Source organism: Cygnus atratus, chromosome 7, assembly GCF_013377495.2.
Source record: "Cygnus atratus isolate AKBS03 ecotype Queensland, Australia chromosome 7, CAtr_DNAZoo_HiC_assembly, whole genome shotgun sequence".
NCBI classification, from domain to species: Eukaryota; Metazoa; Chordata; class Aves; order Anseriformes; family Anatidae; genus Cygnus; species Cygnus atratus.
In genome coordinates, this window is record NC_066368.1 from 13,679,655 (window position 1) to 13,705,384 (window position 25,730).

At 50.6% G+C, this 25,730-nt stretch overlaps 2 protein-coding genes across 11 annotated transcripts in view; one reads left to right on the forward strand and one right to left on the reverse strand.

Annotated features, from left to right (window-relative positions):
• Window positions 1-918: 918 nt before the first annotated feature.
• On the forward strand, window positions 919-3,426 carry LOC118248702 (steroid 17-alpha-hydroxylase/17,20 lyase). Its single transcript, XM_035547888.1, has 8 exons — window positions 919-1,230; window positions 1,331-1,469; window positions 1,676-1,905; window positions 2,040-2,126; window positions 2,203-2,412; window positions 2,615-2,784; window positions 2,855-2,958; window positions 3,158-3,426. The coding sequence occupies exons 1-8, from the start codon at window positions 919-921 to the stop codon at window positions 3,424-3,426; spliced, it is 1,521 nt and encodes a 506-aa protein (XP_035403781.1).
• A 3,944-nt stretch (window positions 3,427-7,370) lies between these two features.
• WBP1L (WW domain binding protein 1 like) overlaps window positions 7,371-25,730 on the reverse strand; it is a 57,377-nt gene continuing 39,017 nt past the window's right edge. For 9 of the 10 annotated variants that reach the window (XM_050711896.1, XM_050711895.1, XM_050711897.1 and 6 more), the window contains 3 exons: window positions 21,665-21,767; window positions 11,002-11,163; window positions 7,371-9,678 (listed from right to left, as the gene is read on the reverse strand). In XM_050711896.1, the coding sequence (XP_050567853.1) occupies window positions 8,939-9,678; window positions 11,002-11,163; window positions 21,665-21,767 (1,005 nt within the window). In that variant the 3' untranslated portion in view covers window positions 7,371-8,938. The remainder of the gene's footprint in view (window positions 9,679-11,001; window positions 11,164-21,664; window positions 21,768-25,730) is intronic. The other variant, XM_050711901.1, reaches the window with a different exon arrangement.

Here is a 25,730-nt window from a genome sequence, read left to right on the forward strand (position 1 = left end):
GCGGGAAGGCGAAGGGCGGGGGGGGGGGGGGGGGGCCAGTGCTGACCAGTGGCTACCAGTACTGCCCAGTGCTGCGCAGTGACGCTCAGGGCAGAGCAGTGCTGCCCAGGCATCCCAGTGCTGCCCAGTACTAACCAGTTCTGCACCATATTGCCCAGTGCTGCCCAGTATTGCCCAGTACTAACCACTTCTAACCAGTCCTACACCATATTGCCCAGTGCTGCCCAGTACTAACCAGTTCTAACCAGTCCTGCACCATATCACCCGGTGGTCCCCAGTACTAACCAGTACTAACCAGTTGTGCACCACATTGCACAGTGATGTCCAGTATTGCCCAGTACTAGCCAGTACTGACCAGTCCTGCACCATATTGCCCAGTGCTGCCCAGTACTCACCAGTCCTGCACCGTATTGCCCAATGTTGCCCAGGACTGTCCAGTGCTGCCCAGTGCTGCCCGGGCATCCCAGTGCTGCCCAGTGCTGCCCAGTACTAACCAGTTCAAACCACTCCTGCACCATATTGCCCAGTGCTGCCCAGTATTGCTCAGTGCTGCCCAGTACTAACCAATTCAAACCAGTCCTGCACCATATTGCCCAATTCTTCCCAGTATTGCCCAGGCATCCCGGTGCTGCCCAGTGCCCCAGCCCCTCTCGGGCACCAGGAGGGTCTCACAGCGTGTCAGCAGCCCCCAGCCCTCCCCTGTCCCCAGCCCTGGTCACTGCACCCAGAGGAGCCCCCAGGGACTCCCCCTGTGCTCCCAGCCCCTCCGCCCTCTCCCCAGCTGCCGAGCTGGCCCAGCGCCCGTCACGGCCCGCCGCCATCCCCCCGATAAGCAGCCGAGCCCGTCCCAGGGTCAAGGGGACGCTGCCGGGCGGGTATAAAGGAGCGGGGGCCGCTCAGCCCCGCAGCCGCCCCACCATGCTGCCGCTGGCCGCCCTGCTGCTGTGCCTGGCCCTGCTGTGCGCCTGGGGGCTGGCACGCCGGCGGGGTCCCACGGGGACGGGGACGGGGCGGCTGCGGAGCCTGCCAGCCCTGCCGCTGGTGGGGAGCTTGCTGCAGCTGGCCGGGCACCCCCAGCTCCACCTGCGGCTCTGGCGCCTGCAGGGCCGCTACGGCAGCCTCTACGGGCTCTGGATGGGCTCCCACTACGTGGTGGTGGTCAACAGCTACCAGCACGCCAGGGAGGTGCTGCTGAAGAAGGGGAAGGCTTTCGCCGGACGGCCCCGCACCGTGAGTCGGGGGGATGGCTTCGGGGGATCCCCCGGTGCAGGGCGAGGATGCTGCGGGGCTGCCTGGCAGCGGGGTGACCCCATGGCCGTGTGCCCCGCAGGTGACCACGGACCTGCTGTCCCGGGGGGGCAAGGACATCGCCTTCGCCAGCTACGGCCCCCTCTGGAAGTTCCAGCGCAAGCTGGTGCACGCCGCCCTCTCCATGTTCGGGGAGGGCTCGCTCGCCCTCGAGAAGATCAGTAAGTGTCCCCCGCCACCCCGCTATCACGTGTGTGTGTTTTCTGTCCTTATTGCACCTCCCGGCCTCTCTGCTTCATCCTGCCCCAAACATCCTCCCTGCTGCCCAGCCCCTTGGACTCAGCCCCTGCTGGAGGTGCCTCCTGCCACCCCCTCGGCCACCCCCAGGGCTCAGCGTCCCCTCTCCTGCCTCTCCTTCCCCAAAAAGTCTGCCAGGAGGCCGCGTCCCTATGCGAGACGCTCAGCGCCGCGCAGGATGCAGCCTTGGACATGGCCCCGGAGCTCACGCGGGCCGTCACCAACGTGGTCTGCTCCCTCTGCTTCAACTCCTCCTACCGGCGCGGGGACCCCGAGTTCGAGGCCATGCTGGAGTACAGCCAGGGCATCGTGGACACCGTGGCCAAGGAGAGCTTGGTGGACATCTTCCCCTGGCTCCAGGTGAGCGGGGACTCAGGCACTGCATGGTCTTCTCATGAGGGAAGAGAGGAAGGAGCTGGGGTGTGCCCTGCAGGAGGGAGCTAACGCTGGGCTGAGCTGGAGCCCTTTGCTGTAACGGGGCTTTTCTCCCCCAGATCTTCCCCAACAAGGACTTGGCCCTGCTGAAGAAGTGCCTCAAGGTCAGGGACGAGCTGCTCCAGCAGAAGTTCACCGAACACAAGGTGCCGAAGGGGCTGGGACAGGGGGCTGCGGGGTGCTGGAGCTGAGGTGGGGGGGCTCACCTGTATCCCCTGGCAGGAAGCCTTCTGCGGGGACAGCGTGAGGGACCTCATGGATGCCCTCCTGCAAGTGAGGCTCAGCGCCGAGAACAACAGCCTGCCGGCACCGGGGCTGGAGCTGACAGACGACCACCTCCTCATGACGGTGGGGGACATCTTTGGGGCTGGCGTGGAGACCACCACGACCGTGCTCAAGTGGACTGTGCTCTACCTCCTCCACTACCCTGAGGTAAGGTCTGTGTCCCATGGGTCTCCCTCCTGCACCAGGGGCATCGGAGGGGGCTTTGGGGAAGGATAATGCCAAGAGAGATGTCAGGCTCTTGGAATAAGTGCTATCAAGCTGTGAGGAGCACTTCGCTTCTGCCCTCATCACCTGCTAGGACGTGCTGGTGGCGCTGGGTGCTCACGCCCAGCCCTTGCTCCCCTCCCAGGTCCAGAGGAAGATCCAGGAGGAGATGGACCAGAAAATCGGCCTGGCCCGTCACCCCCACCTCAGCGACCGCCCGCTGCTGCCCTACCTGGAGGCCACCATCAGCGAAGTGCTGCGCATCCGGCCCGTGTCCCCCCTGCTCATCCCACACGTGTCCCTCACCGACACCAGGTGAGACCACCGGGGCGTGGGCAGAGGCGGCGGGCGGGAGCGGCCACCTCACGCCGTGTTCTCCCCGCAGCATCGGGGAGTACGCCATCCCCAAGGGCGCCAGGGTCGTCATCAACCTCTGGTCCGTGCACCACGACGAGAAGGAGTGGGACAAGCCCGAGGAGTTCAACCCTGGTGGGTTGCGTGCCCTGGGGTGTGGGGGGCACAGCAGGAGAGGGGCCAGGAGGTCAGGTCCTGCTTCTCACCAGACGGGGAGCTTGTGCCCGGCTTGCCCTGCTCCTGCTGCTGGCAGGAGGGACACGCAGGGGCTGAATTTGGGCAGGTGCCACGCAGAAAGGGACCGATCCCCTTAGGGTGCCCCTTCCCCTTGCAGGCCGCTTCCTGGACGAGCAGGGCCAGCACATCCACTCGCCCTCGCCCAGCTACCTGCCCTTCGGGGCCGGGATCCGCGTGTGCCTGGGCGAAGTCCTGGCCAAGATGGAGCTGTTTCTCTTCCTGGCCTGGGTGCTGCAGAGGTTCACGCTCGAGTGCCCCCAGGACCAGCCCCTGCCCTCGCTGGAGGGCAAGTTCGGCGTCGTGCTGCAGGTGCAGAAGTTTCGGGTGAAGGCCAGGCTGCGGGAGGCCTGGAGGGCGGCCTCGTGACGGGGACACCCCACATCCCGTGCGATGGTGGGGTGGGGTGGGGTGGGTGGATGCCACAGAGCCTTCACCCTGCCTGCCTGGTGGATGTGAGGCTGCCTGAATAAAGCTGTTCCCAACCCAGCACGGCTCCGGCTGCTTTTTGGGCAGGTGACAGTGGGCAGGAGCAGGTGGGAAGGTGCCTGAGACGTGTGGCGGCCCCAAAACCTCATGTGTGTGCTGGGCTGAGATGCCACGGCCCCTCTGCGTGGCTGCTGGGGGGAGAAGGTCCCCCCCACCCCATCCCTGAGCTGGGGACAGCGTGCTCCCTCTGGCTGGGACCTGCTTCTCGTGGGGAAAAGAAGGAAACAGCTTAAATATTCCTGCTGCTTTAGCTCCCGCCTGGCTCCCTCTGTGCACAGACACACACCGCTGCATGCACCTGCACACATACGGGGGTGTGTGCCCGTGCCTGCACACCCGCGTACTCACCGGCATGTGCAGGCACACGAAAGCACAGGGCTGTGTTTATGTATGCCCACACACACACATACATGTTTGTATGCACACACACATGTATGTGCACGCAGAGCCCCTCCCAGATGGGACGTCAGCTGCCATAAAACGCCCTGCCAGGGAGGGCAGTGTGCAATTAGGTTTCTGCTTCTCTGTTGCTTGACCTTTTAATATTTAACTAAGCAGCAACACGGCTGCGCGACCCCTCCTCAGCCCTGCACACCTCCACACTTCCTCCCTGCCTATTTCCCCCTGCGCTTTAACTCTCGCTAGAAGGCAGGAAAACCAGCATAAAACCAGTCCCTCCCCACCGCTAGCTCTGTGCTCTGTTTCACAGCTGATGTTTGCACTTAGCCTTTGCGCAGCCCCCTTGCTGCTCAGCTGGTGATGCCAAATGGGTGCCTGCGGATGGTCCTGAGCCAGAGGACGGCACCACCCACAGCGATTTGCACAAATCTTGTGCTCCAGCTGGGTTTCCCTCTTCGGCAGGGCAGGCACATGCCGTCCCCGGGCTGGGCGAGCAGCCTCATGCCACGAATGCTGGGTGCCTGGCCCCAATCCCAACCGCAGCCCACCTCTTCCCCACCGTCTGGTTGGGATTTGAAGCCACTGCAGGGTATTTAGTGCCCAGTGCTGTCTGCCTGGCATCCAGGCACTTGGTGAGCAGCTGCCGGTAACCCCGGCAGGACAGGCAGGGAGAGATGCTGCTGAATCACGGGGCTGGTATTCACAGCTGGGCAGCTGCACGGGGCCGTGCTGCTGTCTGAACACGCAGGTCCAAGCCCCCAAACCTCACCAGGCAGCTTCAGCTGGGCCGGTGGCAGCTGGGCTTCCCCATCCATCCTCCTGCCGTGAGAAATGGAGGTCCCCGAAACCCAAAACGTGCAGATCCTTGGTGCCTTGGTGCCCAGGACGAGCCCTCCAACTGGATCAGGATCCAGTGACCCAAAACCAGGGGCTGGCTGTGGCCGTGCTGCAGGAGAGCCGGGGGTGACCTCGGCAGCAGCCGCCGGGTTTCGGCTGGCCCATTGCAAGCAGCCGCCGCTTTCCCTGCCAAAATAACCCTGCTGATGTAACCGCCCGGGTCGCATTGCGTCTCTGCCCTCCGTCTGGGGCCACCCGGGACATTTGCACAGGGGAAAAACAGGATATGAGTGTGCTCTGCATCCAAGGGGCTTGGGAGGCAGCTACGCGGGGCTACCGGGAAGCAGCGTGCCCCGTCTCCTCCTGCTCCTTACAGCTTGCGAGGGAGGAAGCGACGGCAGGAAGGCGGCTTTCCCATAGCTTGCCCTGAGCACCATGAAGAGGTAGCTGTCCCTGGCCAAAAACAAACCAAGAAATGAAAACAAACCGAGAACCAACCCCGCAGCCCCCCTGGCAGAGCACAGGGCGCTTGCACCACGGACCAGGCAGGCCCCGGTGCGGGGCACGATTCCCATCTGATAACAACAGATCCGGGCTGCGAGGGAGTGGGGGAAACAGCTCTGAGGAAGAAAAGGGAACGGTCCCGGCCTTCCCAGGCCTGCCGGGAGCAGGTCACAGCGGGACATCCCAGCCGGGACGTGAGGAGGAGGAGGACGGGATCCTTCACAGAGGCTGGGAGGCAGGAAGCTCCGCGGGCCAGGCGCCGGCCTCTGACGCACATCCCAGGGTGCCGGGGAGGAGGCAGAGCCCGGCTGGCGTCACCGGCACCCTCTTAGGGAACCCACACGTTCTCGTTCTGCCACCGAGGAGGCTCGCCCCGGCCTCCTGCCCTGTGGCCATGTGCAAGGCAGAAGCTCGGCTGCACCACGGCTTTCCTGGGCCCTGCACTGGGCAGGTGAGCCTGCCTCCTCTTCTGGTCGTAGGGTTACGCAAACACAGGCATTTCCCACCTCTGGCTAGCAGGGGGCAAGGCTCGGAAGAAATAATGCACATAAACAGAAGGAAAAATACAAAGCCTCATGCTCGTTGAGGGGACGCCGGATTTTTGCTTTTTTTCCACCGTTCTTGAGCTTCAAGTGCAGGAGCACTTGCCAAAGCAGCTTTGTTGATTTAACACGTGCAGATGTACAAATAAGCCACAGGATACACTGAAGGAAAATTGCACGTCTGTTTCCAGGGGGATTTTGTGCCGTTGGAGCAGAAAAGTCCCTTGTGAAGACAGAGGGATGCTCCGCTGTCCCCACCAGGAGCACAGCTTGTGCCCGACAAACCCTGCCCTTGTAAGCTCCATCAAAAACAGCCTTCTTTTAAGGCATTATCGCCAACACCACTTAGAGCACCCTGTAAAGAAAATGCTGGTGCGCTCTTTGATTTTCATTTTACACCCAGAGCATGGGACTTTCTACAAAGGCACACACATGTGAGGATCCCACATGAGGTGAAACTTTTCTAAAGCTTCAGAGCCATGGCTTTTTGCAGTCCTCTGCCCGTACTTTTTCCCCAAGGAGGCACCAGCCAGGACATCTGCTGTGCCAGGATCCTGCCCTGTACCCGTGCCACCTGCCTGACACCTGGTCTAAAAGCTTGCAGCACTGAGAGCACCACACTCACAGTCCTGCACGTGCCAGCTTTCTGCCACAAGAGCAAGAAGGGCATAGGAAAAAAAAATAAAAAATATAAAATAGACATGGCTTGTGGGCTGTTTGCTTCTTTCTGGTCTTTAAAAGCCTGAAGAAAATGGAGGAGTCACAGAACAGTCACACCACTGCTTGTTCCTGACAGCTGAGGATTAGAAACATCCGCAGGGCCGACTGTCCCACGGGCACTCACCTCGGTGTCCAGAGGACTTCGGGTTCTCCTGCTCTCAGTGAAAAGGCAGGAAAGCAAACACGGAGATTTTTGTCTTCTAATAACAGGAACGTTGGCAGAAGTTCTCCCACCAGCACAGGGCCATTCCCAGGATTTACAGCAGGGAAATCCCACACTGTAAGGACCGATGTGTTTTTTTCTAGCTTCCTTCATGATGTGAGGAACAAACCTCAGTGCCAGTACATGGAGAATTTCTACGGGTGGCAGCGAGGATCTTTAATTCTCTTCTCAAAAGCGTGAACAGAGCTGCAAGCGGCCAGTCCCTACGTGGCTGTACAGTGAGCCAGCCCACCGCAGGGGTATCACTCCATCACTCTCACAGGAGGCATCCTGAAACAAAGTTCCCTGAATCCAGACCAGAGCCTTTAATTCTTAAGAGCACCCTAATACACCTACTGAAGTGCTGTTTTGATCAGCTGGAAGGAAAAGGCTGCAAGGAGCAAAGTTCTCCTACAAGTTGCCCTTTTTTAAGTTAGAAGTGTTTTTTAGGTTAGAAGTGTGAGTTTTACCTTCAAGCATGTAAAACACTGAAATAAGCACCACTTGCTCCATCATCTGTATTCAGGACAGTGCCACGTACCTTCAGTTAAAAAAAAAAAAAAACAACTAAAGAGATCTTTTTCTTAACTCAAAAAATGATACACATACACGCAGGCAAGTTATCAGAAAAGACATTATATTTTGGTTTCCACCTCATTTGAAACTGATTTTGGTTTTCAATCAATCAAATCTGAGTATGACTGAGTTCAGTTTTCAATTTTTTTTCCCCATAACAGTAATGATCTGGACGACCATAATTATAAAAGGGACGGGGAGAAAACCCAAGAACAAGATACATAGTCTGAATTGTGCTCTCTTCCACACGAGCACTCCAGGGAATGTTAGTTTCAGCTCTTACTTTTTTTTTTTTTTCCCTTCGGGTTGTTACTAACAAAATCTCTACCGTTTATTAAAGCAAAGCTACAGTAAATTTTCTTGCAGTCTTACAGCAGGTTTTCATATTACCAGTAGGACTCGCATGCATGGATTGCAGTCACACACACACGCTCACAGACATTATACAGTAGCCAGTTGCCACCATAAAAAAAAAAGAAAACAGACATTCATTTCCTGTAAGTGGTCAACATCAGAATCGCACCAAACTTTTGGATTAAAAAAAAAAAAAATACTGCACAGGTCTTCCACATCGACATGGTAAAGTCATCCCTTCGCAATGGACGGAGCTCTCGTCTCCATTTGTTCAACATGCATCGCTGAAGCTTGAAGGCACGCTGGCCAAAGAGAGCCCTGTTCTTTTTTTGTCATCTTAACTCAAGTGTGCTGCTCTCGGGGTGCAAAATAAGGAAAAAATAAAGCCAAGCCCTTTTGCAGCACACTGGGAAAAGGTCATTCGGAGACCACAGTACTTGGAAGGCAGCCCAGCTGCCCTGATTCTACTTCTAACTGTGCTCTTGGAGGCATTGAACAGATACACTTGTCTTTGAAAATTACATATAAAGGCAAATTTCTGCAAACCCTTTCTTTTCAGACTGCTTATGGTAGACTAACACTCCTGGAAGAAACTGGTCCTTCAGTTACCAGCTTCAAGTGGGAAATTTCCTACCTGCTGTCTTAAACACTGAAGCACCAGAGATTATAGGGCTGATGTGTTGAGGCGTTCATCAGCTTTGGGAAAGTTTAACACACACACAAAAAAAAAAATGTTAAAATGAAAAGAAATCCACAATGCCTCAAGAGCACGATATCAAACCAGAACTCTTGGGCTACTGACTGCCGGCACTGTCAGAAGCTGCTTGCTTCTGGGAAGACACCTGGAGGTTGAAGCCTTATGGTGATTTCGTATCCTCCCAGGGTGAGATTTGCTGAGCTTTACTGATTGCGAGACAAAGCAGTGTTCTGGAAAACTAAAACCAACAAACTCATAATAACCATCACCAAAATCACCATTGGGAAAGTTCAATTTGTTAGAAGGTCTCATTGAGAAACATCACTCCCTGCCTCACAGAGCAGGATGGACATGATTAACAAAACCCAGAGCAACCCGTCCCCCACAAGCTGGGCCTTCGGGACTAGCCCCCGAATTACACCGGAGGGGAGGAAAACAAAAAACAACAAAAAAAAAAGGTTGTATATCACCTTTTCCTCCTCTTAAAGTTTTAATCTGCTTATTTTACTTTTATTTCTTTGTGTTCTTTTTTCCCCCGATTCTCCCTTCCACTATTCCACCTTAGCTGGGGGAGTTATTGGTACGAGAGTTTGGAGAGTCCTGCTCATTTATTGTGTTCAAGAGTACACACACCGGCTGCCGGGGCAGGTGGTGGTGGCTGTGTTCACGGTGCTGCTCTTCCGCGGCATTAAAAAGCCCTTCCTCCTCATCCCCGTGCGGGCGGCCGCTGCAGCTGTCGCAGAAGTCCAGGGGCCCGTCCAGAGCATCATCGATGAGCCCGTCGAACTCCTTGAGGTCGTCGTCGTGATGGCCCCGGTTGCATACACAGACTTCGATGCCCGAGTCGCCCGTGAAGCGGCGCTGCCTGCCCGGCGTCTTGTCCTTCGCGTCGGGAATCGCGCTGCTCTGCTCTAAGCTCTCAGAGCTGTAACCTTTTAGCAGTTCCTCCTTGCACTCCGCATCCTTTTCGGGACTGGCCCTCTCCACTAGCTCAGCTCCCGTGCTGGTACCACCGGGCTCCACGCTCTGCATTTTGGCAACTGCTCGCTCGACCAGCGCGGCGGTGGAAGGCTCGGGGTCCCCGAGGCCGGGCAACCCGGTGTTGTCAGTACTGCTGTTATTGCCGCTGGGTGCTGCCGAGCTGCTCTGTGCTGGCTGCAGGTTTCTTGGCGTGTCTGGGATTGTGCTACTGCTGCCTGCTGGGACGCACTGCTGATGTAAGGCACTGTATGGCGGTGGTGGGGTTGGCGGTCGGTTCACCACTTCCTCGTAGGGAGGTAGTAAATAATTTGGCAGAAACCCTGAAAGCGGGAGGCAAGGAGGAGAAGTTATTTCGCGAACAGCTTATCTCAGGAAACTTGTTATTAGCGTAGGTCACAATGTCGTTTGTCACCTACCAGCACCTTGCCACCAAACAGCCCAACGGGCTTTACGAGCGGTGCCAAAAATTAAACCAAAAGAGATGTTCCGTGTTTTGGAGAAGCAGCGATCACAGCACAGGAGGGCACAGTTACAGGAAGAGATGGACACAGTTGGAAACAGCAGCCAGACCTTACGGCTCTCAGGCCTACACTTAGGGCTACCAGGCAAACCTAACCATACCCCAAATGGCCTCATAAACCACACCAAGGCGTGGCCTGTGTTGGCTGGAGGGAACAACCTAGGAGATAACCTGCCAGCCCTCTCCAACACTGGCTTCTCAGCTGAGTTTTCACTTTCAAGAGCAAAGATTTCATCTCACAAAGCTTTGTGTGAATAGGAAGAGACATCAACCGTTACAAGAAACTCAGCATCTGGGCTCACGGTTGTTGTTTCAGTGGTCTTCTGGTCTGGTCAGAATAAACTGGCAGTACCAGCAAGAGAAGTGAGTTTGTTGTACTTACAGACCCTCAAATCTAAGAAAGATTTTATTTATTTCATAACAGGCAACAAAACAGCCTATATAGACAGAATGGACTTAAATAACGGAAACCTTTAGAGATACCACTGTAGTTTTCCATGCGTAATTGCGTATCCCTGGGGCTGGGGAGGAAAGAGCTGCTGGGGCGAGAGCTGAATGAGAAAAGCAGGTCTGCACATGCAATTTGACAACCTATTATAGGAAACTCGGCTGTGGCACCTCCAGTCAAAGGCTGAGGGTCACCACTCCAGCATACCGTAGCAGGGCACTATGATCACGAATCAGTCGTGCTTTCCCTGAGCCACGGACAACTGCTTCACGGAGTTCATGCTCACCAGCAGCACTGTGGCCTGGGAGCTGCAGCGCGGGGTGGAAGCCAGCACGGTCCCAGCTGAGGCGCCACTTCCACCCAGCCCGCGCGACCAAATTTCGTGAAACCACCCCCTCACGTCTCACTCCCACCAGCTGTGTTTGCAGGCTGGGAAGGAGAAGGAGCATCCCGAAGGAAATATTTTTAAAACCTTTCCAGGAAGGCACCCAGGTGATCACTGCACACATAGCCAAGTCAACAGTACGTGTGAAGGGGGCTGACGCATCCAGCAGCTGCAATACGTCACCTCCATTCTCCACAAGCCCCGGTGAGGCAGCAGAGCTGTCCCCACCTCTCGCTGAGCCCAACCGCTGCTCCCCACGGCCTCTGGGAAAAGCGACGTGAGGTACGTACGTAAATAGAAGGGCAGGGCTGAGTAGTTGTGGGCTTCCCGGTAAGCGATCAGGTTGATCTCATGTTGCCGCTGCTGGGCCTGCAGACGGTGCTTGGTGCGTCGGTGATGGCAAACACAACAGCAGCTGAGAATGATGATGATGGTCCACACCAGCCAAAACCCTGCAGGGGCGAGAGCGAGACGTTAGCCAGGGCGCAAGAGCCACATCCAACCCAGGGAACTCTACAAACGCGATGGGGGAAGATCCCTAGGAAGTCTAGATCCGAACCCCGTGCTGCTCTAAAGGCAGGAATACACAGGGCATCGGGAGGCTTCTGCACGTGCCCACCTGCATAAGGGACTGCTGCTCGGGGAGCCTTCGCTGATTTGGGTAATTTTGTACATGCTTTGGTACGACATGGAGCGTGCTTGCTAGCCACGGCTCTGGAGGAGAACAAAATATGGGGCTCTGGCTCCCCCCCCCCCCCCCCCCCCAAAAAATCCATCCTACCCCTTGGAAATCACTTCTTTTGGCAAAAAATATAAACAGATCTGCGAATAGCATTGAATTTGACTCCCACAGCCACTTCGGTTTGAAAATAATAATCAAGACACAAAAGACACTCTGCAGATTGACCACAGAAGAAGAGAAAAACCCCAAGCACTATGTTTTGCTTTTGTTTGCGCTGCTCTTTAATTTCTAGCCCAAATCCTTCATTGTTATGTTTAACAAAAACACACTCTTTTTACATAGACGTCTCAAAATATTTTTAAAACTTATTTTTGTATTCAATGTCTTAAATTATCCAAAATTAAATTAATCCAGCCCCCCACACCGAATCCTCAAGAAACCGAACTTCTGCTCCGTTTGTGGCCGCGGCTGGTTTCTGTGCACTGCCACAGGACACGCAGTGCTCTTTAAGAGGGAATTTAACATGAGCGCTTCCTGAATTTTCTCCAGCCCTGCTAACATGCCAAGTAACTCCCCCCCATGCTCTTTAAAGCTCCCTTCCCACTTGCATACATTAGAAATATGGTTCAGAGAGAGATCAAAGAGCTACACCACTTACACCAGGTTAGGATTTGGCCTCCCGCAACTGCAGCCCACAGCCCTGTCTGGCTCAGAGGCCTCTGTAATCTTTATCATTTTTAAGCTTAATTTTCGCAGCTAAAAATACCAGGAGAGTTCCTCCTTTATAAACACGAGGCCTGGCAACCGCTCCTCGGCAGAGATCACAGCACGGTTTTTCTCTTGGTAAGACTTCTGCCATTCTTTATTATTCCCAAACATACAAAATTAGTGCAAAAAACCATTTTCAACAGGGCCGTTCTGCCCTGGGGTATCAACCTGCTTTTTTCTCCCTAATAAAACCCTCTGTCCTGGCTTTACAACACCTTGTTTTCAGCATCCCCTTCTGAGTTAGAAGTGTTTTCTCTGCTAAGAGCTGGGTGGGGAAAGGTGAACAGTTTAGGAATCTCAAGAATGAGAGGAACATTGCTCTGTCTCAGGACAAAGTGCAATCGAGCCGTATCGCTGCTCTCAGGGAGCTGTTTGCAGGTGAGCTGGATGTGCTGCATCGTGCCTTCCAGCGTTTTGAGCAGGGACTTGCACCTCCCTGTGTCGTAACCCGAATTCTCCCTGTGTTTTGGCACAGCAAATCGAAATCTCCCTCTCGCCTTGCACAACCTGTTTCCCTAATGAGCTAGATTCTGCCTTGTACCCAAATTTATCAAAACTCGCTATCAAATTATGGTCTTGCACGCTCCTTTTTTTTTTTTTTTTTTGTCTACTGCCCTCTAAGCACCCTCTTGTTCCTAAAAAAGCCTTTTTATTTGAGTTACAGGGATCAGTCTTGCCCACCCTTCCCTCCAAAGCCAGGTGTTTGCAGTCACCATCTCGCAGTTTGAAAACTCCCACCAGTACATTTTATTTTTTGCTAAGGGAAGGTTCCTTGGCCCGTGCTTGCTGAGGAAGCAAGAACAACTCCTCAAAACCAGGTCACTCGCACAGCACGCCACCGTGCGCTGAGGCAGGCCTGCAGTTCATCTTTCAGTGCTCCTTATTTTCAGAGAGCGATCCGTGATCGTCCGTTCAAAAACAATGGAAAATTACACCCGGCTATCCAGGGATTTTAGCTAGTTATGAAAACAGATGCTTTTTAACACATTTTTTCATGTCCTTTCCCAAGGACTCTGGAGGCAGTGGTAGCAGGCAGCACTTCGTTAGTTAAGATGTCCTGGAGAAGTGCCACTGTTAAGCAATCTCAGCTGTAGCAGCCGAATTTTTCTGCAGGGAATAACTGCTCCCACCCAAGCCTGCATCCAGTGGATTAAAAAACTGTTTCTTTAGAAATCTCCTCTACCCATTCCAAAGAAATCCCGAAGTGCTTTGCAGACAAACTGATGGACAAGCTCAGAGTAGGGGTCAAAGTAAGCTCAGCCATCGCCGGGAAGACACGCAGCAGCTCTGTAAACAACAGGCAGTAACAGCACACAGCAGTTTGGGCTAATAAATTAATGCTGGACCCTACTGAAACCGCAGGTGGCATTTTTAAGTAAACAGCCCGTAATTTACTGGGCTGCAGTTTGGTCACAGTGCCAGGAACAACACCTCCATGCTGGTGCCAAGGGTCTCCGTGCATGCTTGCGGCCACAAATGGACAGGACCTGGTGTTCCTCATGCGAATTTCCAGAAAAAGAACCCACTAATACCACGCTATTGCCTGGTTTCATTAACCACGGACGCTTCCTGGAGCTTCTAGGAATTACTCAACTCCTGACTCAGCACGAGCCCCAGGCCTTGCCTGGGTGATCGCAGGGGATCAGCGCCGCGTGCCCACCACAGCTGCTTGCTCCACCTGGCTTCTTCTTTGAGGGCTTTGTCCCCACCTCGCCACGCAGCAGCACATCTGTGTTCCCCAGCACGTAGGAAGCATCAGCGTGGGACATCCGTAGGCGCTGAGGCACGCGGGGAGCTGCTCACCTGCTTGAAGGTCTGGTTGCAAGCCCAGCACGGTGCTGGGAGCCCGCAGAAGGCCCCATAACGTGCCCTAGCCAGGAGGCTGGGCACAGCTGCAGTTCTGGCTGCAGAACCGAAAACCTGCAGAAGCCTAGCAAATATATAGTACAGTCATTTATTTGAACTGAAGCTCCACGTAAAGGCCAAGTGTAAATATTATGTCTAAAAGTATGGAGAGAACAGTGAAGATGTCCTGGGCCGAGCTGTGCATTTGTACACCTGGCGATGCTCGGCTTCCAACTAGCAGCAGGGAGGGAAACGGAGCAGAGCGCTGGCCCACGCACCCAGCGGCTCGTTTGGCAAGAGGGGAAGGAGGGGAATTTCAAATTCATCCAAAGACAACACGACACGAGCAGGAAACGTGGAGGCTGAGCGCTGTAACGGTACAAGCTAACACCTGGCCCGTGGCAAAAGCAGGCACCAGCTCTGCTTCGTGCTGAAAACGGGTGAGATGTGCAAAGGCAACAGAAGTCTGGCATTAAAAGGCCTCCAAAAGCCAAGCAAGACCGGGCTTCCAGTTGCTTTCGTTGTCCCCAAAAGCCTTCCCTGTGCTCTTCGGCACGCGTCTCCTGCCCATATGGACATGAGCTGGTTTCAGCTGTACCGTGCTGAGCTGTCGCTGCAGCCACTGGAAAAGGAGAAAATGTCGGGAGGCGCTGGGCGTGCAGAACTAGGTCTGTCAGTAATAGTCCGATTCGAGAGAGAAGCTCCAGGGGGCATTTCCCACTGCCAACCCGGCTGTGACCACGGGGAGTAAAAGCTCGCTGCAATCGGAGGGGGAGACTGACAGGCAGAGAGAAACAGGGTCTTTGGAGAAATAGTTGCTGCTGATGAACACCACGGACAGAAGCGATGCACCAGTTTGGAGCTAAACATGCAGTGGGGGACCGTGAGATTTAAAGGCAATTTCAGGCTCGCTCTTGGTTTATGGAAGAGTCAGAGGTTGAAATGCTCTGCCGTCCAAAAAAGGCTGAGAAGTGCGGAGTTCTGAGAAGTGCTGCTGTATTTTCTGTCAAGTTCACTGGTGATGCCAATGGGTTGATAATGATGCAAGCAGAGAGTGAAGCAGACACAGCCAAGGAGTTGAGTTTTGCCAAGAGATTTCCCTGCCAGAGCATCAAAAGCTTTCATAAAAATAAAACAGAAGTACCACGCTCTTACCAGCATCACACAGGCTCAGGGAAAAGCTGCAAGCTCTACGTGAGCGCCAAGCTCAGAGGATCAAAACAGGAGCTGCAGGAAGACCTGCAAACAGAATTACCTCCCAGGGAAGTCATCTCTCACAAGCACAGAAAACACCTAGGAACGAGGAGGCTGCTGTGTTCACAGCTTCCTTGGGAAAGGGAGCTCCATCAGAGGTCACGCACTGGAGATGTCTTCTACCAGCCATGACAGAACGTGCCAGGCTTAGAGCTTCAAGAAAACCTGAGGCACTGACCACAGTTTTGCCCAAATTTAAGAATAATTAGGAATAAACCATCTTAAGGGTAAGAAACAGAGCATTCTCTCCCTATGAAAAGTGGGGAGCAGCGTTCAGTCTGATGCCGAGGAGGACATGTACTGTGCTTGCTGCCTGGGATGCTGCCATCAGCAGCCCCGTCGAGGGAAGCTCCTTTTATCCTGTGCAAAATGGAAAACATGTTTTCTGGAGCGTTCCAAGGGCAGGAACAGAGAAATCTGCCCTCAAGTTCACGGTAAACTTGGGCAAATGCCATTGCTCTATTGGCAGGAAGTCCCCTAAAAGGGAGCCAAAATATACTGCAAAGTGTTTTTGTGTCTGCCTGACAAGCATCTGGGTAATAGCTTTGGCTTCACGAGAGCTGGTTCTAAACAGAAGAAGAAGTGGGACAATTTCATTGACTAAAATGCGATCTCCCAAATAGCGGCCTCACAGTTGGCCATGCCTGGAAAAAAAAAATTGTCTTTCCCAGGGCCAACGCTATCATCAAAAACAGGAGAGAGATTTAATTGGTACCACAACTCGGATGCACTTGGGTTTTATAGTGTCCTTGGCACAGGGACCGTGTCGTCTCCTGCCTCTTCGACACCAGCCCGCGTGAGTCAATGCTGCTGCTCAGGAATGCGAGACAAGGATCCAGGCCATAGGCCTAGGAACATTTTAAAGAAAAAGAAGGCTGCTGAATGACGAGGTCCCTCCAGCCTGTCTCTTCCATACCTCGTGCCAGCACAAAGTTGCGTGCAACTGTGCTTTGAACTGGTTTTAGGGAACCAGTGCAGGTTGAAACTCATCTGGCCCAACCAAACAGCAGCAAGAGAACGACTGTAACTTTCAGTGACAGCTTTATGTCAATTTAAGTCAGCAAAACTGCAGCCCCAGCCCGATCACACTGCAGGAAAGAGTTATTGAATTGCAGTGGTACAAGGAAAAAGCTGAAGGCGACATCTCCAACTCCTGGTCACTGCCTCCCAGCTTGGTGACTCGTGACAGAAGATGGACATTAACTGCAGCTGGTTTTTTCTAGCTTTCAGAATAGTGGCCAGAATACACAGTACATCCACTGCCATGAGATGAGATGGAAAAAGACATGTTTCAGAAAAATCCTTTGCAATGACAGCCGAGGCAGTAAATCTGCAAACTGTTGTTATGCCTCTTCTCCTGGGGAGAGCGCCTTTGAAGAACAATTGTTCCTGTGCTCCAGAAGGCACTAAGTCCAGTCAATTCTGGCATAAGAGTTGTACCCCATCAAGACCTTTATGTTGGTAAAATGCACGTTAAACGCTGGTCTAACATATACCAGAGAGAAGCATCCAGTTGAGGCCATGCCCAGTTAACCTGGGACCAAGATGTGGATAAGTGATGGAGCTGGGGATTTGGTGAGGAGCTGGGTTGCAGGTGCAGAAGGCAGGGGGTGAAGCAGCAGGGTTTGGCTGTCTTGCCTCTTCTTACTTTTTAGCAGGTGGAAGTAGCCCACATGGGGTGAAGGTCAGGATCTGCACAGTAAGACTATGCAAGAGAGATTGCCTTCTTTGTATAGGTGAACATCACCACACCAAAACCAGCCTAAGTTGATTTTGCTGTGCGAATTAGGCTACAGAAGTACAAGAAAGTAACTCCTCACTAACCCCATTTATCTGTTTCCACATAGTTGTGACATTTGTTTTGTTTGCTAGGCTTCGTAACAGCAGAGTCATCGCTGAAGCACCAGTTGAGGAGTAACAGCAGCCCGAGTTCAGTTTCATACACCTGAGAAAGAGAAAGCAAGTACAGCCATGCAGGAGGCTGCAAGAAAGGCAAGGAACAGGGCAAATCCCTCTCCAAAAAAAGGACTTGGTTAAACTGAAGGATAAGATAACGCGGGGTGAGAAAGAAAACATGGGACTGACGTGTTATTTGACTGAGGGCTTTGGAGACTGCAGCAAAGTCTTTGGAAATGAATTCCTGCTATAAAGCTGACCTGGAACATGTACGTGTTACAGCAGTTGCTAGAGCTTTAGCAACTAACCGGATTCCTGCCAAAATTTTCTGGCAGCACGTTTTTTGGGGAAAAGAACTGTCTAGAGATTCCAAAGGGAAGCGTGCAGAGATGAGCAAAACGTTCAAAATCAGCAAAAACATCTACTGTGCTGCCTGCAAACAGATTTTTTCCCGTACAACCCTTCCATTAAGGCCCAAATATTCAAGACTTTTTTTTTTCTTTCAGAAACAGAGGGGCTCAGTGTCAATGCTTAAGCAGCCAAAATGAAGCAAAATCTGGTACATCTAACATCTGAATCGCCACTCATCACCCGTGCTGGTTTGCTGTGCAGTACCTTAAAGCTCTGACTTTGAGGGGCTGCAGCTGAGATCGTCTGCGTGCTGTGACCAGCTGCCTGTCTCCATGCTCTGCGATTCCTGAAGCACCGCACACTATTCTTCCAACCGCACCATATAAAATACTTTCTGCAGCTTAGCTGGCTGTGTTCGGTGCCTCAGGAACTGTCTAATTTCATGCTGCTCCTCATCATGGCAAGGGGGAGACAAGGATGGATGTCAGGAGATCTGAACTTGGTTCTCAAAACACATTATAGGCTTAAACTTTGGAAAATCCAGAACTTCTGAGCCTTAATTCTTAACCGACAAAATGCAGGTAACTGCCTTCCTTGATTACTTTCTTTCTTCTAGTTTGAAAAGTGGCATCTGGGAACATTTAAGCAATAAAACACCCATCAAGCCTGGACCAAGGTCAACACCAGAAAACTCCAGCAAATCACAAGCACATCATAACAGACGTGAATCAAAACTGTTACCAAGCAAAACCCAGTGGCTGCTGCTGTTCTCTCACAACCTCCCCCTTGAGTACTGTGACCTCTCTGGGGAGCCCAAGGAAATTGTTAGGCTAAAACATGCAACCAGCTCAGCCACCATCCATCCAGACAGCTTCCCCTACGTGGGGAGATGCAACAGTGAAGCTCCTTCTCCCCTTCTGCTTTTCAAAATCCTACTCCATAAAAATTAAGAGACATACTGCAATATTCCCCCTTCTCCCCCCATGTTAACAGCTAGCAACCTTCAGCTAAGAACTAATTGAACCTTTATATAGCTATGAGACCTATATATATAAACCTGGATATAGTTTTATTATTTGGCAACATGGCACTATATTTTTTTTAATAAGAGATGGGTGGGGAATCTGAACCAAGCTGTTATCTAATTTTAAACACAGGCTGTCCACCTGCTTGGCATATCATGTTCTCCATTCCTCCACTCCACCCCTTAACAAAATAATACCTTGATTTTGCATCCCATTCCATTACCCTCAAGGTCTGGTTTATAATTACTGTAACCTTACTTGCTGTCTAGAAATGTTGAGGTCAGCCATTTTCAAAGACAAACTTCCCTCAAATTCTTAAATGGGGGAAAACGATCCTTTTTATGGGAAATCCTCCAAGCGGCTACAAGACAGGCTCACATTTCAAAAGGCATATCCAACAAAGACAGACCAGCTTTCTTTTCCATTTCAAATGCCACCCTCCTCTGCTTCTTGTCCCCACTAAGCTGTGGTGGTAAAAAAAAAAAAAAACATCCAGCATTTAATTCAACAGGACAAGGAGGAAGGCCAGTTTTCAGGCACACAGTAGTCCTGGTGGTCAGAGAAGTTTCTGGGAAGAGTAGAAACTTCTGAAAAGTTACTCCAGTACATGCATACATTGGTTAAAGTCAAATCATAAGAGAAGCATGAAGCCATACTGAAAAGTTCCAATTTAACTGTTCATTAACAAAAATTTATTATTAACCTTTAAAAAGCTAATCTATTCCCTAGCGTGTAAAGCTGTTGCTCGCCACATCATCAGTTCACTACTGTTAGTAAGCCTATTTACATAAATTATCGCCTCTGTTCACCTTAAAGGTCTTACGGGTGCCTCAGCACACATACATACCGAAGATATTCAACAATCCGTGGAGCAGCAGAGCAGTTCTGCAGCTGTGGTCGCACGCTCTAGAACATGAGTTTTCATTTAAAAGGACATGCTCCCACCCGCACCTCCACCCCCCATCCCAGAAACCTCATTCTAGCACACATAATGGCAAAGCAAGCTTTGAAAACATTAACCAACTGTAAATCAATGTTGGGCATTTGCCCAAATTTGCAGAAAGCCTGCAAGAATAGGTCTCGAGTTTGCACTGTTCCCTTCATCTCAGTGCGGTATAGATGCTCTTCACTACGCAGGAGGAATGTGAATCTCAACACAGAAACCCACTTCCCCCGAGGAACCATTCATCAGTGTGTGCCATTAATATGTTTACTCCATGCTCTCAAAGCGACTCGTGTGCTTGCCCTAGAGAGCAGCTCGAAATGTTCCCCTTCCCTGTAATAAAATCTGTTTTTATCTTCCAAGACCTTCCATGATGCAGCCAGGCACTGCCAAATCTAGAAGTCCGTGCCATGCAGTTACAGTTAAAAGCAAAATCATTTCATTAAAATGGCAGGGGGCTATTGTTCTGACTCTATTGTTTGCGTGCAATTCAATTAAGCCTCCTTCAAGGCGTCCATGGGAGAAACATGGTGACTGCAGCAAGCATTAGTGTGCAGCTGTACTCCACGCTGTTGCTCAATTTAGATCCTGTTTGCCACAGAGCATATAAGCCCCTGGATACATGCCTCTTCCTCTGCATTCCCACCCACACAACTCCAAAGCAGGGCCTGACCTTCCCCACTCTGTTTTCTCCATGCATCCCCATTTGGTCCGAACAAATTCCAGCCGTCCGCCCTGCCGGCTGCTCTGAGCCTGATGCTCCGAGGAGGCCGCACGTTTGGGCCTGCACCTCGGCCTGCTTGTGTCCCCGGAGCTACCCACCCCGTCCTGAATAGTTTCTGCTGCTGTTTGGAGACTTCTGAAGTCTCCAAAAGGCCCACAACATGTTCAACTCGTACCACTTGCACTGACACAGCCAGGCACTACAGGCCTGATGCCTAACGCCTTCTCAAGAAGTCCCTTAGAGTCCTGTTTAATTTACAACCATGTCCTCCATGCTTCACTGGTTACTCTGGAAAGTAAAAGTGTATTTCCAGACTAAAGGATGAAGCGTCAGCTATTCCTGTCCTTGGATCCAGGTAAAGTGACGCTCTTCGTATGTATAATACATTTCCACACAGATGTTTCTTTGAGAAAGTGAAACTGTCGGCACCACAGAGGGATTAAGTAGATAGCACAGTTACGTAAAACTACAAGATACCGTGGGGTGTGGTAGGAAAATGTCACCAGTCTCTAACGTGAGGGTGCAATGTTCAGAGTTCCACATTTCCAAATTTCTGGAGCACAGATGCCTTCTTAGCTTTGGTTCCTGGCAGTACCACAGCATGTCAAGATCAATGTTCAACCCTTTATGGTTCCTACTCGGGAAAGGAAGACACTGTCAGCCCAGGCGCAACTCAAAGTCCGCCTCTGAACTTCAGCATTTCTTATTTTCCTATCCCTTCAGCTGCTTTATCAGTCTTTCTGACCTGCTTTGACCTGTCTGTTGCCCTCTAAAGAAACTTGGAAGGTACAATCACTTAACCATTCACTAGAAACATGGGTAATTTTAATCCCAGATTTCACAAAATTTCCCAGGAGATAAGAAAGCCAATGGGCAATGAATGTTCCTCACAGCCCACGGTATTCAGCTCCCGGCAGCCCCCAAAATATGCCCAAGACCTCCTCTACCCAAGGAGCTGTACTCCCAACACAGTGCTTCCTTAAGAGAATAGACATCCCAGCCCTGCTCCTCAAGAGGACAGCTTTAAAAAGATAAATCAGATATAAGCTGTCATTCTTGCAAAGAACTAAAACAATAAGATGAAAGACACTGAATTAATTCCGCTTGAGTGTGTCAAACTCAAGAGTTGTGCATGTTGGCATTGTCCCTCAAGTGTGGTTTCTCACTCACATACAATGCTATTTTGAGTGCCCTCAGTACTGCCCAAACCAGAAACAAGACCAAACAACAGATTTCCAGTCATGAATGTGGTAAGACAGCCCATTACTCCTCAAAAAGCAGGCAGTGCCCATTGTAACAATATTTCCCTCACTGTACCAGGTCAACTCCGGTTTGCGTTGCAGCTAAATGCAATGGCAATGCATGACAAGGGCTGAATACAACACCCCACGAGACACAAGCCAGACCTCTAGTATGACAGCCATGCAGATTAGGAAGGGAAACCATACAAAACAGAAGGACTTACACCAGAGTTCATAGTAGTAGTTGCAACACTGGGATTGTCCACAACAGTGGCCCGTTTCACATATGTAACTTTGATTGTTGACACCCATGCAGGTTTCCTTGTCCTAAAATTAAACAGACACACTTTTAAGATGTTTTGTCAGTATCTTCTGTAAATGTAGTCTTTTTTTTTACCCAACAATCTGCAAGCAATTTAAGATTCACAAGTTATGGTCTTGGGAAATTTTAAAATACATAAAGAGATTAAAATACAACTAGGGACCACCAAAGAATATATTCCATAAATGACAGTTTTGAGGAAATCCCCATATCTCCAAACTCATGAGTTACATTGCTTTAGCACCTAGACAGCGCTGCTTTCTTATCATCCCTTTCCTTTTCCATTAAAAGTTATCATGTTTTGGGAGCCAGGCATTCTCTTAAAGACGAGTTATCATTGGTTTCACATTTTACACAATATCACTGCATTACTGGGGCTGCACGCCAAGTGAAAAAAATGCATTCATAAACAGAACATTATAACTTGAGAAAAGACTGCTTGGATTCATTTAGATCTCAGTGATAATTACAGTATGTTCCTGCAAGATTCCAATCTAAAATGATTCCTTCATAATTAGCCACGTGCTTCATATAAGATCAGCATTCCTGTAAAACTTCTTCCTGGAACAGTGAAGTAGTCCAGGAGCAGAGCCAAATCAGCTGTACTGTATCACCCAGCAGGTCCTCAGGACACTTAAGATGGAAAAGGCGGCTGGTGTGAAGTCTCAGTCCCCCCCAGGAGTCCATGGTTTCCTGCTAGTCTGAAAACGTGGGTGGGACAATGTACAGAACATGAGAAAACAGAAGTCTTTTACAGGCTGTGGTGTGTACATCTCTAAGAGGTGTTGGGGCAACCTGGAAGTTAGAAGGCAGTGCACCAGCTCTTAGAAAACAAACAGACCTTAATAAAATACACTGATGATGCAAGCAAACCTGTAAAAAAGTCTAAAATTATCACTTTCTTTCACTTAAAATGTCTTATTAATAATGCAAAGAAAGCATGGGAAAGTTTATACTAAAGATGTGTTGAAATAAATCATTTAAGTACCACCCTTCAAATAAAAGAGAAAAAAAACAACCAGCTAGGATGAGCAGCAAACCCAAGGAGCAGGCTCTAGGACTGTGCATCTGTGGGTCCCAACGCTTGCTGAACTGCACTGTTTCTGTCTTGTAAGTGCAACACAGCCCCACTTCGCATAAACCTCTACAATAGTCACCACATGTGCAAAACATGAAGTCGCTTTCAAACTATGGATCAGCCCACTGAACAAGTGGTGAAAGGCAGCAGTTTCAACGCAGAAGAGTCCCACACTAAGTTCAGGCAAAATTAATCTACAAAGATGAGCCAGAAGTGCAGGTTGAGTCTAAAACCAGAATTTGTTCAAATTTCATAACCAAAACGACTACAGCTTTATGACCTCTGTGACAAAATGACTTTTGGAAAGGCTTTGATATTGTGTGGACACAGTTTAGCAAACATGACTCTGCCTAAGATAAACCACTTCCCCTTCCGCTACAGGCACCACGAGGTTCCCAAAAGCCTCTAAAAATCATCAATGGGCTATCCTACAACTCACCGCAGACACACCAAGGTGGTACCTGCTTCCCATTTCCAGGAGAACACCACTTTGCTGGACAAAACGGCCAAATTGCTTTGCTGCACGTAGCTAAAGCAAACATTTCATATTCTCACCTTAAAACACTGCACATCAACAGTAGAAACAACATTTTCCTATAGACCAAGGAGCAGTTTTCCATCTGTAATTACAGTGTCTGATAGCAACTTTTAGCAGACGCTGCTGAGCTAGCACAGCATTTTCTGCTTCAGGAACACTGCTCATTCCAAAAACTGTAATTTGCGTCAGGAAAAGAGCTAGAAACAGGACACATCTTTTCTCTCATCTGTTCTTATTAGTTTATTTACACTTTTCCTCACTTTTGTTGGCTTTGCAGAGTTAAAGCAACTGATGAACAGGATAGATTTTGGCTCCCACATCAACAGAATTGAGAAATTAAGATCCCATTGCAAAATTGCAATCCTGTTGATAATGCACAAGCCAGAAAGTCACCAGCTGAGGTCTGCGGTTGTGACATAAGATGATCAATGTGACATGTTGAACTAGCAAACGAGTCACGTGGAGCTGGTGAAACAGAGTCCCACAGTGCCATTTCAGGATCTCCTCCGCATCACAACACTGATCTGTCCTTGACCACCTGTGTTTATTCCTCCCCAAAATTTGTTCCATTCAGCATTGCCTGCTCCAAAAGGAAAGCAATAAGGAACACATTGGTCTTTTGGCAGCAGCAACCTATATCAGCTTCAACATTGCTATATTCTTCCTGCTTCAGAACTTGCAGCAGTCCTGGTTTCATAGGCTCTCCTCTGCTTTTGGAGATCCAGTCTCAAGCAACATCCTGCTTTCCCATCTGAATTAAAATTCAAGACTGTGGCATAAACTTACTGTCTGGAGCTTCTCTAATGCGCAAGCACCTGTACCTTTGAACAGGCTCGCAGTTTCCTCTCAGCACGTGCAGTTCAGAAAGCCCAAGTTGTCAAAGCCTTTGTGGTGCGGGGCCACCAGCTGTGCTCCTCAAAGCCCAGGCAGGACGCAGGACTGGATGTCCTCTGCCAAGCATAGCAGTTGGGATGGGAAGCTCCTCTTGGTGCAGCCCTCTGCCAGCCCAGCCACCGACGGGTTCTGGGAATGTGGAGCCGTCAGAACCCGTTCCACGTGTCAGACCCAGAGCTGTCACCCTTGTTTCCAAATAGTTTCACAGAATCAAGGAATAATTTAGTTTGGAAAAAATCCCAGCAGATCACGTGGTCCAAGCCCTGGCTCAGAGCACAGCTACCTCCAATGTTAGGTTACTCAGCTCAGCATGGGGAAAAAGATAAAAGGTAAAGGCACCCAAACTCCAGGAAAAGTCTACCAGACAAAAATTCCAACACGAGGAGAGCACTGCCTTGGGTTGCATTACAGGTGTCTCCTTTCCTCTTCCCCTCCGAGGTCAAGAAGCATTTCTGCAAAAAACTGAGCCACTGTACATTTTTGTCCACTGTTTCACAAGCCAAGGAAGAGGTTATGCACGGCTATCAGCCCAGGCCATGATACAGGATGCACCATTTTTTGTTAGGAAACTTCTACTTTCTGCCGAGCACTTTGATTAGGCTTCAATTTCTAATTAAATCCTATCCTGCATACTTCTTATCAGTGTAAGATTATTTTTACTTCCTTCTTCCATTCATTCTTTGTATCATATGCTGCCAAACTAACTACTTAAGACATATCAGCAGTGTACTTATCTACAGTCTAAATGTCTCCTGGAAACAATATCACAAAGGTTTGTGCTTCCTCTTTCACACCAACAGCCACAGACAAGGCACAAGATTGAAACAGTAGTATTATAGATAAGAAATATATATACGGGAAAGAAAAATAGAAGCTAAGTTGGAACATTTGCATTTTATTGACCTGCCTTCATCTCTAGTTCCCACCTAACAGCACTTTTAATGATCATTTTAAATCACTCTTAGCAGCACGGAGTCTGTATTGAAGTACCACAAAGAGGTTTTGTTGTTGTTGTTTTTTTAGGGTAATCTTAGGAAAACAACAGAGGGGGAGGGTTTCTTCCCGAAAGTGTTTTCTTCCCCAATAGCCAGTGGCTATTGCATTCCGACGCAGGCTTCCCTGCTGAAGGACAGCCTTGTTTTCTGGCTGTCCAGGCAAGCACATCCCTCCCCGCCAGCCTTTGTTGGGCTAACTGCAGACGCCTCCAGACAGGATTACTAAGCAGCTCTACCCGGGTCTGTTCTCAGAGAGTGTTCAGCTCTATTAGAGCAGAGTATTCCTGTTTCACAACTAAGAGGCCCGAACACGCCATCCGTTATCTCCCTCCTGCAAAGCCTTGGAGATTTCCAGCTAATTTCAAGGAGCTGGCTTTGTCCTGTAAAGCAGCACGTACTCTGGGCTCCGTGTACATCGCTGCCTCCTTGGCATTAACGCAAGAGCTGACACAGATCTGGGAAA

Bases quoted from the DNA above. Each gene is read 5' to 3' on its own strand.
- LOC118248702 (XM_035547888.1), top strand. From the start codon at position 919: ATGCTGCCGCTGGCCGCCCTGCTGCTGTGCCTGGCCCTGCTGTGCGCC. The intron at 1,906-2,039 runs GTGAGCGGGGAC...TTTCTCCCCCAG, and splicing joins ACATCTTCCCCTGGCTCCAG to ATCTTCCCCAACAAGGACTT. The intron at 2,127-2,202 runs GTGCCGAAGGGG...ATCCCCTGGCAG, and splicing joins AGAAGTTCACCGAACACAAG to GAAGCCTTCTGCGGGGACAG.